Source organism: Odontesthes bonariensis, chromosome 12 (genome assembly GCF_027942865.1).
Source record: "Odontesthes bonariensis isolate fOdoBon6 chromosome 12, fOdoBon6.hap1, whole genome shotgun sequence".
Lineage (NCBI taxonomy): Eukaryota > Metazoa > Chordata > Actinopteri > Atheriniformes > Atherinopsidae > Odontesthes > Odontesthes bonariensis.
This window is the reverse complement of record NC_134517.1, coordinates 30,684,903-30,700,135: the sequence shown is the minus strand read 5'-3', so window position 1 is coordinate 30,700,135 and position 15,233 is coordinate 30,684,903. Positions and strand designations below refer to the sequence as shown.

At 39.9% G+C, this 15,233-nt stretch overlaps 2 protein-coding genes across 2 annotated transcripts; both read right to left on the bottom strand.

The window, feature by feature from the left end:
- Nucleotides 1-390: 390 nt before the first annotated feature.
- On the bottom strand, nt 391-1,317 carry LOC142396012 (olfactory receptor 2AT4-like). Its single transcript, XM_075478559.1, has one exon. It carries the CDS (start codon nt 1,315-1,317, stop codon nt 391-393), a length of 927 nt encoding a protein of 308 aa, XP_075334674.1.
- An 8,910-nt stretch (nt 1,318-10,227) lies between these two features.
- On the bottom strand, nt 10,228-11,154 carry LOC142396011 (olfactory receptor 4D6-like). The gene has a single exon (XM_075478558.1). The coding sequence runs from the start codon at nt 11,152-11,154 to the stop codon at nt 10,228-10,230; it is 927 nt and encodes a 308-aa protein (XP_075334673.1).
- Nucleotides 11,155-15,233: the final 4,079 nt, after the last annotated feature.

Below are 15,233 nucleotides of genomic sequence, written 5' to 3'. Positions count from 1 at the left end.
CATATCCTCAGAAGATGAAACAGACTGTTAAGGTGTGCAGCAAGGCCGATGCAACATCTCTGAATGAACTTCTTAATGTGTACGAGGTCAATCTTGATCAATCCCAACAATCCCCTTTCAAAGAAGATCAAAGTTGCTCCTGTCATGAATAATTCTGCTTGTACAACTAATCACCCGTCAGGGGTAATAAAGACATCCTTAATCCTTACAGACAGCAGGGTACCAGACAAATGCTGAGCAGAAAAGTGTCTTCATCAAACAATAAAAATCTCATCTTGGATAGTTGAAACACTTTCATATTTAGATTGTCAGAGGTACATATATCTCTACATTTAAAAAACATCTCTATCATCTTTATTAGTACAATAATAAGAATTGTAAATGGTGAAATTACTTTTCTTTGGCTTTACAGAGCAGCATTTTCAGATGTTTGGAAATTTCTTTCATTTTTAGTCCGTATATGAGTGGATTGCAAAGAGGATTGTATGTAATTATTTGCAATGTCATTACAAAACGTGCAATTTTTGGAAAATCAGATTCCAGTTTAACTATAACAACATCATACGTAAGCAAACAAGAATAGTTGATCAAAACTAGCAGGTGAGGTAAGCAGGTCTGTGCAGCCTTTTTTCTGACCTCTCCACAACTCTGATAAGCTATAATGAGTATTCTTATGTAAGTAAAAAGTATAAAAAGCATAGGAAAAATTCCAACATTAAATAGAACAACTACACCATACACAGATAGAAATCTTGAACTCACACAGGAAAGGCTGCTAAGTGCATTGTTGCAAAAGAATCCTTTTAAAGTGTAGGTGCAAAGTTTGTTATTAATATTTAGTGTAACTGGAACTGCAACGTGACAGGCAGGCACAAGCCAAGCTAAGACCAAAAAAATACTCACAGTAGTCTTCCTCATGATGGTTGGATACTGCAGAGGTTTACATATGGACACATATCTGTCATAAGACATGGCTGCCAACAGCAAGAACTCTGAGCAGCTTAAGGAGTAAAATATAAAAACCTGAAAGAGACAGGCTTGATAAGATATGATCTGCTTTTCTGATAAAAAGTCAATCAAAAGCTTCGGGTAGATATTGGTGCTGAAAAGAAATGAGTTGATTAACAAAGCAGCAATGAAAATGTACATAGGCTCGTGGAGGTTTTTGTGGGCAACAATGAGGCAAACAATGGAGGCATTAAAGAAAATGATTAGAATATAGGCTGTCAACATGATCAGAAAATAAAGATATCTGTATCGCTGCACTTCTACATGTCCACCAAGAATGATGTATGTTGTATTTAATCGAGCTTCCATACAAAAAATGGGCAAAAATAAAATATAACAAAATTTAACAGGTTTATAAATTTGATTTTTGAAAAGATGAGTCGTGATTTGGACAAATCCTTACTTATATCTATCATGTCATTAACTGAAAAAAGTTACACTCTGCATGTTTGTCTTGAGTTCTGATGATGATTTGTTTTTCTAAGATTGTCACCCTCCATGGATCTCATTAAACTCTTCACCAGTAAAGTTACATCAGCATCAAACCCTGGAGACCTGACCACACAAACAGGAGCCATTGCAAATGTTTTCTGGAGTTGGACTCTTGAGTATGATGGCAAATGTTGTATTTCACTGGTTAACCATGTCTCCTAAACCCTGGCCCTCTGACTGTATTCCCTCATAAGGAAAAAAAAAAAAAAGAGCTATTTGTCTGTTTCTAAATCACACTGCCAGTCTTCCTGGTAAAAAAAATAAATAAATCACCATCACAGCATTCATGAGCTGAACAGTGACAACCGAGCAGGATGCAAAATTCACAACGGATGAAAACACACAGAAATAACTTAATACATGTGCACACAAACACCACCGACCACAAAGAAGTAAGGAGATTGTTAACTGATTTTAAGATTAAAACAGCAGCCTATTAAATGCATGTCACATTTTCTTTAAAAAGACAACTATTCTGTAGATTTACTAGCCTGGGAATTCCCATGCTGCTTTGCGCTCTATTTCATTCTCACTGCAAAGTCAACCTGGAAACCACCGCCCTTATTTTTGCCTGAGTTTGGGAACCAATCACAGAACTGGGGGGGGGGGGGGGGGGGGGGGGGGGGGCAAGACGATGACAACGTCTATGCGCTACACCGAAGCTTGTAGAGTGTTAATCCAACATGGCAGCGGACACAACGTTACCGTTCAATTTCTCCATTGATAAAATAAATTCACAACTCTACAACATAAAAATATCTTACTTTGAAGCTCCCAGATCAAGGAAGTGACGTTGACACAGCTTTAGCAGCAGAGAAGCTATTAGGCTTGTGTTGATAATAATAAACTCCTGGACTATTTTCAAACTTCCAAATGCATCGTTTTGTGAGTACAGACCATATTTGTACTACTGTAGAAGTTTGGTGTCATGGCATGTGATTTTAGTGTGGTAATTTTGGAGATACTGCCAGGGTTCATTAGCGCTTGTACCAAGCTATTCGGGATAACTCAGTAACTCAACTGATGTTCAGCCAAGATCGGAAAAACTTGGCTGGATGTCACGGTTCAAATGACCCTAGGGTGAATCTACTCCGAACCATCACTTTAAGTTGCTTAGAGCGCAAGTTTACTTTTATTTTACTTTTTTTTCTTCTTCTTCCTCGTCGAATTTCTGTCGTCATCTGGCATAAGTGATACAATTGGCTATGAATCGCGCGCAAAGCAGCATGGGAAGAACCAGACCCCATTTGATAGACATTCGTAGCGCCCAATAAACGGCTCTAGGCATTCGTAAACCACACCTCAAATACGAGAAAATGCACACCTAGTTCCCAGACCACCATCTCATCGAGATTGTGGACGCGTCAGCCAGGCTATAGATTTACGGTAAATATGCATTAATGTCAGGAACTTGGTAGATTACTGGCTGATTACGCATCACAACTGTTTTCTGAAAAAAACTCCAAGATAGGCTACACAGTGGAAGCAGCGTCCAGAAAAACAGCAGGCATGGCGGCTCACATAATTATTAATAAGGTTATTTACCATTTGATGAAGGCATTGCTCATACAGATAAACTTTTGTGTTGATAAAAATCTTCTCTCCAAATCGATAAATAACCCCAGCAGTAAAGGTATTGCACTTTTTAAAAAAATTGTTGGGCTTTTTATGCCTTTAATGATAGGACAGTTGGAGAGAGACAGGAATGCAAGGGGTTAGAGAGAGAGGGCAGACATGCAGCAAAGGGCCGCTCGGTGCGGGACTTGAACCGGGACCAGCTGCCGCGAGGACTGGGGCGTCTGTACATTGGGCGGCTGCTTAACCCACTACGCCACCGACCGCCCCAGGTATTGCACTTTATTTGAACTTTTCATCAAGGGGTACCGAGCATAGAGTCGAAATGCTTCCAAACATTTAATTTTTTGCTCCAAATTCAGCTCTGTGTGAGTGGGGTTGCCAACCGTCCCTTGAAAAACGGAATTGTTGTGGTGATTATATTGTTCTTTTACCTTTACTTGGTCCTGGGTGCTGGTTGGTTTTTCTTTGCTGGTTTCAGGCTGGGCGGAGCAGCTTGGAGGAGCGCTCTCCCACCATTCTCACCTGTGGCTGATCATCAATCTGGCACCGGTTAAAGTCTGCTCTCCCCAATGCTCCGGTGCCAGATGATTGTCTTTCTCCAGTATAGTGCCGGCTCTAGCACTCAGCCTTCCACCGAACCAGCCAGCAGCCCAACTCCAAGCCTCTCCTTACGAGCCCCCCTTACGATCACGCACCCAGACCCAGAGCCTCCTTTCCCGCCGACCTGCACTCTGGATCCTTTCCTTGCTTCCTGGCATCCCAACTCTCCCCTCACTGAATAAAATCCATTTTTTGACATCAACCTTACAGTCTCTTGTTCGCTTGTGGATCCAGTCTTATCCACCCATAACAATCGTCCCATATTTAGCACGGTGCTTTTGTTTCTAAATACGGGACGATTCTGTTTTTCAAGGAATGTTTGGCAACCCTAGTTGTGAGTCTTGTTTTGGCAATTAAAGGCATGGTTGGTAATCCTGTTCGGAAACACATTTTGTAATACTGGGTGAAAGGGTCCATCTATCCTGAGAGTAATCTATACATGATGTATTTAGAAAAAGGTCCGAAAATAATCAGACCTCTGTGGCAGCTTCAGGACTGACAAAAAGCTGACCAATCCAAGCTCCTTGGGCCGAGGACAAAAAAACAATCGGATGCCTTCATGTCTAGTTCTGCCCGTTCTGCCTACGCCCCCCTCTGTCGGTTCCCTCCTCAGCGCACACGCGATTTCACCGGTGCCGAAAATAACTTAATGTGAGTGCAATGGCAGAGAAAATGCAGCCAAAACTACCATTACTTGTAACGGCTCGCCCCGCTAAAAGGGGAAGAAAAAGAAAGCCGGAGGCAAAAATGGCTGTTTAGTGGAGGTTCCACTTTCAAATCTTGCTAGCTCTCTTGCTAGCTCTCCGGGATTACCAACCATGCCTTTAACTCCAGCTTTACAATAAGAGTTCATATTAAGAGCTGCATGGCCGTCCTCTGTTGCAACCCCACTGAAACTGTAATAAGATCTGACTTAAAGGTGGGGTAGGGGTTCTTTTTCTGGAGCATTTTTTTAACATATTGCTTGAAATACTCTTCACACCCCCATTGCAACCAATTAATTAAAAGTTTTGACACAAAAATGAAAAGTTTTAGTGGGCTCTAGAATTAACAATCTAGGAAAAACACTATCCAATCATACTGAACGGACCTTTAACGATGATTGGATTCTGATGCGTCTATCAAACCGCAATCTGCTCGTCCCTCCCCCTCCTTCCCCCTGTGCGCGTACCCTTCTTCGTGAATGAATTACGTGTTCAGAAGCTTGGCAGGGAGCTAAACTAGAGCCAGCTTGGCTAGCACCTAACATTATTAAACGTATAGTTAGCATATACTAAATACTAAATACGGCAACGATCAATGCTTGCTGTCAGAACAGCGCTTGTGCACCTTCGTGCTCGTGAACAAGCATTGCGTGTTCATGTACTCTAGAGGCGTGGCTTCGGGGGGAATCTGAAGAAAAGTGTTGGGACTTTTGACCTAGGGCTGCACAATTAATCGAATTTTAATCAAAATCGCGATTTTGGCCGTGACGATTATGAAAAATGAAAATCGCGATTTTTTTACATTTCTTTTCTTAATACGGGTTTAGTTGCATTATACTCTAGCATGCAAGCATTTAACCAGTAGTCCGCCAAGAGCCAGGGGGCGAACATGGACCTATTCGTTACGCCGCCTAACTGATCCACAAGCAAGTTAAGCACGCAGCTCCTCACTAGTGCGGCCAGCAGTGGTGTCAAGTTCAAGTGGTGAGAGCAGAGTAGTACTGATATAAGGGAAGACAAAACTGGTGGTGATGACTGAAATGACCGAGAGCCAAGCTGAAGCTGTGGCAGAAGATAACCCCACAGCCGGTCTCTCTGGTGAGAAGGACGAGCTCTTCCCTCGAAGGGGCTCAATTTCGGCTGTGTGGCGCTACTTTGGTTTCATGGCTAGCGATGTCCAACAAAAGCAGGTGTTGTGCAAAGACTGTGGAAGAGTTGTGTCGGCACCGCAAGGCAACACAACTAATCTTTATAACCATTTAAAGAAGAACCATGTTGAAAAATACAACGAAACTGAAAAGCAAAGTTTCACAAATGCCCCGTCCCCATGCCACAACCCAGATGCAGACAACGATAAATGCCAACCTGCACCGTGCAACACCATATGCGCCAACATCACAAAGACACGCGGAAATAACAAAAGAAATCGCAATTTCTTTAGCCAAAGCCGTGACTCCAATAAACACTGTTGACAATGTGGCATTCAAACAAATGATCAAAACGCTGGACAAAAGATACGAGATCCCGTCCAGAAATTACTTCTCCAAGGTGGCATTACCTGCGCTGTACAAACAATGTCGAGAACAAATACAGAAAGAAATATCAGCTCTCCCATTCTATGCCACCACGACTGACCTATGGTCGAGCAGAACCATGGAGCCATATCTGTCCCTGACGATTCATTACATCAACGAGGATTTCGAAATTAAAAACCGCTGCTTGCAGACGTCCTATTTCCCCGTGGACCACACGGGAGAAGCAATTGCTCAAGGCTTGACAGAGGCGCTGGCTTCTTGGGACTTGCAAGCAGAGAGGCTTGTCTGCATCACAACAGACAACGGGGCAAATGTCGTCAAGGCAGTAGCTCTCAATCACTGGACAAGACTTCAATGCTTTGGCCATAGGCTCCACTTGGCAATTGGTGAGTATTATTATTTTTTAAACGCATGCCAGTGTTTTGAAAATACAGACATGCTTTTCTTTGCTCTTATTTGATAAACCAAGTTATTACTTATTTATGCCTACATTGTGTCATGTCAGTGTGCCTTAAATGAAGCACATTTACATTACATAGTTCTTGTGTATATTTTTGCCATAGACTTGTAGTAGTAAAATTGGCCTTTAAAAGTTATTTAAGGATATAAGTATAAGTTATTGAATTTATAAGTAAAAGTTAATTATCAGTATAACAAAACAATGAAAAGAAAATAATAGAATATAGGCTTCATATAACATTAATATGCACATAATGTTTTATTATGGGATGACTCAACATGACTCTTGCATTCTTTTACAGAGAAGCATCAACACATTGACCGTGCAGTGGGGGTCTGCAAGAAACTTGTCAGCAGTTTCTCCTACAGTTGGAGGCGCAAAAGGGAGCTAACACAAGCTCAAAAGGAGATGAAGCTACCAGAACATGGGCTGAAGACAGAATGCCCCACAATGTGGGGATCAAGGCAGGCAATGATAGCAAGAGTCCTGGAGCAGCACAGGGCCATTTCTCACGTCCTATCTTCAGACCGAAAAGCAAGAACCCTCATTCCAACATGGCAGGACACTGAAGTCCTGGAATCCATCAACCAAGCTCTCCAACCTCTGGTTGAATTCACTGATGCACTGTCCAGTGAGAAGTATGAAAGCATCTCCTTTGTCAAGCCAGTACTCCACCTGTTCAGCACATCCATCCTAAAAACAAGTGACGATGCTACAACCCTCACCAATACCATCAAAAGCAAAATACTTGCCTACTTGGAGGAGAAATACCAGGATCCTAAGACACAAGAACTGCTAGATATGGCATCTGCTGTCAACCCTCCCTTTAAGCTGCGATACGTGAATGAGGACAGGACTGCACCAATCCAGGCCAGGCTCATCTCTGAGATGGATGCATCTGCACGCACGGTTGGTAAAAATTGTGGCTATATAAATGCAGAATGTACAATACATTAAAATGTACAATACAATACATGTTAATTAAATGCATTACAATATGCTAAAAGATGACTGATGTAACCTGAATATGTTACTATATGTTATATAATACTGAATTGCTCTTTTTCTTATCTTAAACATCATTTACTCTTGAAGGTGATGGGCCAAACTGATCCATGTGGAGGTACCACAGACGATGCAGAGGATGGACCAAGTGCACCTAAGCGACGGAAGACTTTGGGGAGCTTCTTCAAAGGCACTGGGGCAACCACATCATCCTCTCTTCAGCAGGAGCAGCAGACTGTGGCCTCTGAGCTTCAGGCATACCTTCAGTGTGCCAGTCTAGACAGTGAAGATGACCCATTGGTCTGGTGGAGAGACCACCAGAAATTGTATCCAAGAGTGTCAAAGCTGGCAAAAAAATACCTCTGCATCCCAGCAACAAGTTCCCCATCGGAACGCGTATTCAGCACAGGGGGCAATATAGTGACCTGTCTTCGGGCATCCTTGAAACCAGAACATGTTGACAGGCTGGTGTTTCTGGCCAAAAATCTTTAAGCCCGCCTAAGCTTCATGCTATTGCCTTTATGCAATAATAATTGCATTTCAGTTTTATTTTGTTTGTTCCTTACATAGTACATTTGTAAGCCTGCCTAAGCGTCATGCTATTGCCTTTATGCAGTAATAATTGTTCTGCACTGAAAATTGTTTTTTTTTTTGGAAAGAAGTGCAATAAAATTCAGTTGTTTATCGTTGTTCCATAATCGTGATTAATAATCGTGATTTCAATTATGATCCAAATAATCGTGATTATGATTTTTTCCATAATCGTGCAGCCCTATTTTGACCTGTGTATTTTCAAAATGCTGCTTCGCTGGACTCAAAATCCAGGATCTCCTACCCTACCTTTAACTGCACAACACGACAAGAAGGATACAATGCAAATCTTGTGTTTTAATTTATGAAAAGGTCAATTGGCAGGTATTCAGTCAAAGCACACAAAACCAAAGTATGATCAAAAAGGCTTTGTTAACAGGAAAACAGGTCAACTAGCAACCAGGTCAGATAAGGTTTTAGTAAAAGGCAGTAATTGTTAAACAGGCAGGGACAAAACACACCACATATGCACAAGGAAAGAATGCTGGAGCAGGTGCAGGAAATGGGAGAATGCAGCTTATATAATGAGCATTTAATTAGTCACAGGTGAGGATAATCAGGTGCAGGTGAACTCAGGCAATTTGGGAAGATGGAGCAAGATGGAGAAATCTGACGTGGAATGAAGTAACAGTTAGACAGAGGAAACATAACTGAGGCTGTGCTCAGTGACATCAAAGAAACAACACGTTGATACACAACATCTTTTACACTACTGCTATGGTGGTAGTTAACCATAAGTAACCAAGCTGAATAGTACTTTAAAAATCCTAAATATACCCCGCCTCTCACCCGATGACCGCTGGGATAGGCTCCAGCCCCCCCGCAACATGACCGATGGAATAAGCGGGCATAGAAAATGGATGGATATCCTAAATAGATACGTAAATAAACAGAAATATTAATTAATATATTAATTATTTAATTAAATAAAAATAGTAATATGTATCCTAGAAACGATTATAGTCCATTAGCACCTGTGTGGGTAATATGACTACAGCATAGTTTTTATTACAGGTACCTTCTATGACAGTTTTACCTGACTCGTTACCATTATTGACAACTTCAACAGGTATGTAGAAATGTTTCTGTTACCACGGTAGCCAACACAAACTGGACCTGCTGGACTGGAGTGTGAATCAAGATTATCCAATCAGAAGAGAGTAGACTACAGAACCTGTGTCGGGCAGCTGGGAAGACGTAGGAAGGGCTGTGCATGCGCTCATCACCATTTTGTGCTCGTCTTTTCTTGAATCTCGGTGTAAAGAGAAGTGGAGGTGCGACACAGTGGTAAACATGGCCCTTTGCCAACTTATCTGAGATGAGCTGCTGCCATCAAACTCAGTTTGAAGAAAAACATTTTTCATGAAATAGTAAATGTCTCACTTTTTACATATAGTGAGATTTGCAAATGCTTGTTTTCTTTCTTTATCAACGTTTTACACAGCTTCCCAGATTATTTTGAATTGGGGCTACAAACTGTTTCCTTGAATCATAATGTGTTCATTCAAATGCAGTGAATTACTCTCCTGACAAACAAGTCAAGCATTATTATCAGTCCAACACCCACCTCTGCACATCTATAAAGCAGATTAAGCCATATAATGATAACATGCTACTTGAAATGACACCATACACACAGCTCTTTTTCTGCCTTGTCTTTTATGACACATGGATTATTCATAGATGAAATATTTTACATATTTTCTATCACTAGTATCAGTGTAAATATTTCTGATGGGGATATTCTGTGATGGCTCATTATCATTCATTATGTTGACATTTAAATAGTAAAGAGACTTCCAAAACATTAAAAACCCAGACTCGTGTAAAATCTGTCTAAGTCTTAAAATAAAGGTTTTAAATCTGAAGAGAGCTTTGCTTATATATATAAAGACCAATTACATAAACAACACTGATGTAAAGGAGGGAATGTTAGAGTGGTGCAATTACATCCTTCTGATCACTGATAAATTCAAAAGACAAAATTTACACAGTCAAATCTAGTTTGTTAGTTTATGTTTTACGATTATGGCTAAATGAAAGCCAGATAATCATTATTTAAAGCAAAACTCAATTGTAGTGGTAATTACAGGCACTTTGGATCGCCATGTTGCTGAAAAGTGCTATATAAATAAATTTCACTTCACTTCACTACAGAGGGAAAATAATGGGATTTACTGACTCAAAGAGTAATCACATTGCTTCTTTGTAATTACAGCAGAGCAACAGTACATCAATTATGTTTGCTCATGTATCAATTCTCTTTCTCTTGACGGAAAATCCTTTTCATGTGCTTAGAAATTTCTTTCATTTTCAGTCCATATATGATAGGATTAAAAAGGGGATGACATACAATGACCTGTAAAGTCATCGTTAAACGCACAGGGTTTGAAAAATCTGATTCTAGTTTAACTATAATGACATCATATGTAACCAAATAAGAATAATTGAGTAAAACAAGTAGGTGGGGAAAACAGGTCTGTGCAGCTTTTTTCCGAACTTCTCCAGAACTTTTGTAGGTTACTGTAAAAATCTTTGTGTAAGTAAAAAGTATGAAAAGCACAGGGATCACAGTCACATTTATCAAGACAATCACACCATACACAGACAGCGCTGCTGAACTCACACAGTGGAGTTTGTAAATTGAATTGTTGCAAAAGACCCCTTTTAAAATGAAGTTGCAGAGTTTGGTGTTAGCGTTCAGGGCCACCGGCACTGCAATCTGACAGGCAGGAGCAAGCCAAGCAAAGGCCAGAATAAATACAACAGTTGTTTTTCTCATGATCGTCGCATACTGCAGAGGTTTACATATAGAAACATACCTGTCATAGGCCATGGCTGCCAAGAGTAAGAACTCTGCACCATTTAAAGAGTAATACAAAAAGCACTGAAACAGACAAATAGGGTAAGTTATAATTTGTTTCTCAGATAAAAAGTCAATCAAAAGTTTTGGGTAGATAGTCGTGCTGTAAAGAATAGAGTTCAGCAACAAAGCCGCGATGAAAATGTACATAGGATCGTGTAGGTTTCTGTGAATCCATATAAGGCCTATGATGGTTGAATTACTGAAGAGTATTACAATATATATCGCTAACATGATCACAAAATAAAGAAATCTGTATGTGTGCACTTCTATGTGTCCGCCCAGGGTTATAAATGTTGCATTGCATTCGTCACCCATTAAAACTGTACTAAAATAAAAGCTAATGTACAGAAAATGCAGATTAAGCAGAGGACATACAAGAGTTAAAATGGTCAAAAACAAGTCTCCCTTAATCGACAACAAACAGCATGTCACAGTTACCTGTACTTCATGTATATTTGTCCTCGAAGCTTAAGAGAATGAGCTGTTTGACTCTGTGTACCGTTTTTACTCAACCTATGCCTCTCTCTCCACTAAGATCATTACGGTTCCACTGGGTTTTTCTGGGTCAGTGCTAAAGAACAAACATGTTTTTCCAACTCTAGGGGCAGGTGGTGTTGTTTCATGGGACGGAAATGTGATATTTGATGACCTCACATGTTATTTTGCCACAGAGCAGAATTTATGCTGGTGAGTCTTTTTCAAACATACCCTGAAAGGTGTGCTTTGTGTTTACTCTGATTAAGTCCATAACACTGTACCAGTAGCAGGAAATAAAATAAGTTTCCAATTAAAAAGGTTCAATCCTTCATTACATAAATGTCAAATTATGTTTCGCTAATTGCATTATTTGGAAGTTTAAATGTTAGAGTTTATGGGATTTTCACGTGTTGTTGTTCTAGTTTATTTTTTGCCCTTTAGGCTCACATATGTTATTATTTTGTCCATCGTCATTGCTTCAGTTTAGATCTCATTTTCAACCTTCGCTGTTTTGTCAACATTTTGCTTTTGCTCTGTAAAGCACTTAGAGTTACACTTGTGTTTGAAAGGTGCTATATAAAAAGAAGTTGAGTTGTGTTCTGTTCTGTTCTGTTTGAGTTCTGGTATCCGCTTTAAACTTTATTCTTTGTGTATTTTGTTTTTGTCCACTTTATTATTAGAATTATTTGTTAAAGTCTTGTTTCTGCTTGTGTTCTGTTTTTAATCTTTGGTTTAGTTTAGTTTACTTTCCCTCTATTCTTTCCATCACCCCTAGATGTCCTCAGTTGTCCTGGTCTTTTCACACCTGTCCTCTGTTAATCACTCACCTGCTGTCACTCAACTCTCCTGCCCCCTCACTCATTTCTCATTGTCTTTTATCCCAACGTTTTCCTGTCCTGTGCCTTTATTTGTGCTTGTTTTTTATGTCATATTCTACATGCCCTTGGTGTGATTAATAAATACATCTCTAAATGAAATGAAAAAAGTACTTTGTTTATCCCAAAGGGAATTATATTATATCACAGTATTTTTTCTCTTAACAGCCTTTATAAGTTCTATTATTATAACTATTAATAATTATATTATTAAAATATAAAAAGACGGGTGAAGCTGCTTTCTGTTTTTATGCACCAAAAATCTGGAACTCTCTACCAGTGTATATTCGTCAATCAACAGATATTACAAACTTTAAAAAGCAGCTAAAAACACATCTATACACCCTCACCTTCTACTAGTTTTATGGATTCTATTTTTATTATTATTACTATTTGTATATTGCATTTGTTGTTTCTCTATTTTATTGGTAAATTCATTTTTCTATTTTGAGTGCTTTTTCTTTGGTTTGTGTCTGTTTCCTCCTCGCTCTGCCCCCCCCCCCCCAGTGACATGTTCTATTGTACTCTATTTTGTTGTTCTTGTGGTTGTTTTACTTTATTTACTTTGCATATTGATCTTATTTGTAAAGCACTTTGAGCTACATTTTATGTGTGAAAGGTACTATTTAAATAAATGTATTATTAGTATTATTATTATTATATTATGTATTATTATAGCTGCTGCTGGCAGGGATGACCTCCTGTACAGTATCTCTCTGTTCCATCGTAGTTGAAGGCATCTCATACTGATCACACTCTTGTTTAAACTCCATGTGATGTAGAGGGGGAGTCACTGTTCAGAACTTTCTCTACCTTCTCCTTCATCTCGCTCCTGCCCAACATCCATGGTGTTTATATCCATGGGATACAACCCCCTCTGCAGCCCTATCCACGGTTTCCACCTGGAAGAGATCATGGCGTGGTTGACGGCAAACTTCCTGCAACTAAATAGCTCAAAAACAGAAGTCATTCTTGTTGGCACTCCGCACCAGATCCGGTCATCCACTATCACCAGCATCACCTTCTCCGGCCACGACATCCACCTTTCACCCTCAGTCACTAATCTCGGTGTTAGGATGGACCCTCACCTGACCTTTGAGGCTCACATCAAACAACTTTGCAAAACCTCCTTCTTCCACCTCAGAAACATTGCCAAACTCCGCCCCATGCTCACTCTCCCTGATTCCGAAAAACTTGTCCACGCCTTTGTCTCCTCCAGGCTGGACTGCTGCAACGCACTCCTCATCGGGATCCCCAGCAAGAACCTCCAGCAGCTGCAGTATATTCAGAACTGTGCTGCCAGGATCCTGGTGGGGGGGCGGAAGTACCACCACATCACACCCATCCTCAAATCCCTCCATTGGCTTCCTGTCCAGTACAGGATCGAATTCAAGATTTCCCTTCTGTCCCACCAGTGCCTCCATGGCACTGCCCCCCCCCCCCCCTTACATCAAAGAACTCATCGCCCCCCATTCCTCCTCACGTCATCTCCGCTCTGGAAAGGCCAATCTCCTCCAGCTCCAAAGGACAAGGCTCAGGTCTATGGGCGACCGGGCCTTCAGCTCAGCTGCACCCAGTCTGTGGAATGCTCTCCCTGACCATCTAAGGGCACCACAGACTGTGGATTCTTTTAAAAAAGGCCTGAAAACTCACCTTTTTAGAAAAGCCTTTAGTTTGCCTGAATTATCTTAATATTATTTTACTGGTTTTTTTTTTTGCTAGTTTAAAAATGTAGCACCCTGAGGTCATTAAATTGATGTAAAGTGCTTTATAAATAAAATATATTATTATTATTTTTATTATTATTATTATATGTCTTTTTTTCGTGGCTTTAGCTGACATTTGGAATGCTCATTTAGTTTGTAAATAAATAAATGCGTTAGCATGGTAACTCAGGACAAAAATATGAGGAGAATCCACTCAAGCGGCACTTCTCAACCAGCATAAAACTAGCTGAGTATAAATCACTTAAATATGCACAATACTGTCAAAGCTGCGACTGCAACTACCTGCCAACTTCGGTGCAGCTCATTCTTTAGTTAATTGTTAGCTGTCTGCATTTGGGCACACCTGGCTCACCTCTGCAGTGGAGGCCAGCAACAATAAATCTACATTCTTCTGTCACATCAAAAACAGAAGTGGAGTTAGCTGTTCAGCCAAACATTAATGAATAAAAAGTAACCAAGTTATAAGATGTATATGAGCATTTCGTTCTGCTCTGAGATGCTAGAGTGTGTCCCGACAGTTCAGAACAGCTCAAAACGAGCCATGCTGGTTAAACAGAGCTTGTTGTAACCAAAAACGACTGCTTGGATGTGACATCACAAACTCATGCTACAGATAAACATTTTGATCACCTTCCGGATCTGGAATATTATGAGTGTCCTGCAGAGGATTCACCCAAAATATCAGTACAATGTGAGCGACTTCATTCACCAGTCATGGGGGTGTTTTGATCTACCTGTTATAATCTGTTAAACCCCAGCTGTCTCTAATAAATGTCTGTAAAACTACCAGGTGAAAATTTGAGGCTGGTGTTTATGGTCATCTTCAATTCTCTATCTTTATGATTCTGCACAAAGTCAATAACTGAGAAATGTCTCCATAATCTTTGCAATATGCTGATGGTTTGTAACAAAATGAATCCACAGTAATTTCCCTTCTGAGATTAATAAAGTATTATTGAATTGAACTTAGTGTCCTCAAACTGAATTAAATTGGTCAATTCCACTTGAATAAATTTAATAATTTAGTTTTTATGACAAAATACATGTGAGCATTGTGCTCAAATGTTCATGAATTTATTACTATTATTTTTATTGTTATGGATGGCAGTTAGTAGTACTAATAGATTCCTGTTTTCTTATTCTGTTGATCAAAATGATTGTTTTCATTTGGAGTCAAAAAGAACTACATGAGACAGAAGCTTCTCAAGCACAGACAAATTTAAAAGTACATTTAATAAAATCAATTAAAATATGTAATAGCTGGCAGTTGTGGTAAGATAAAGGACATTAAAAAAAACACAGACACACAAATTCT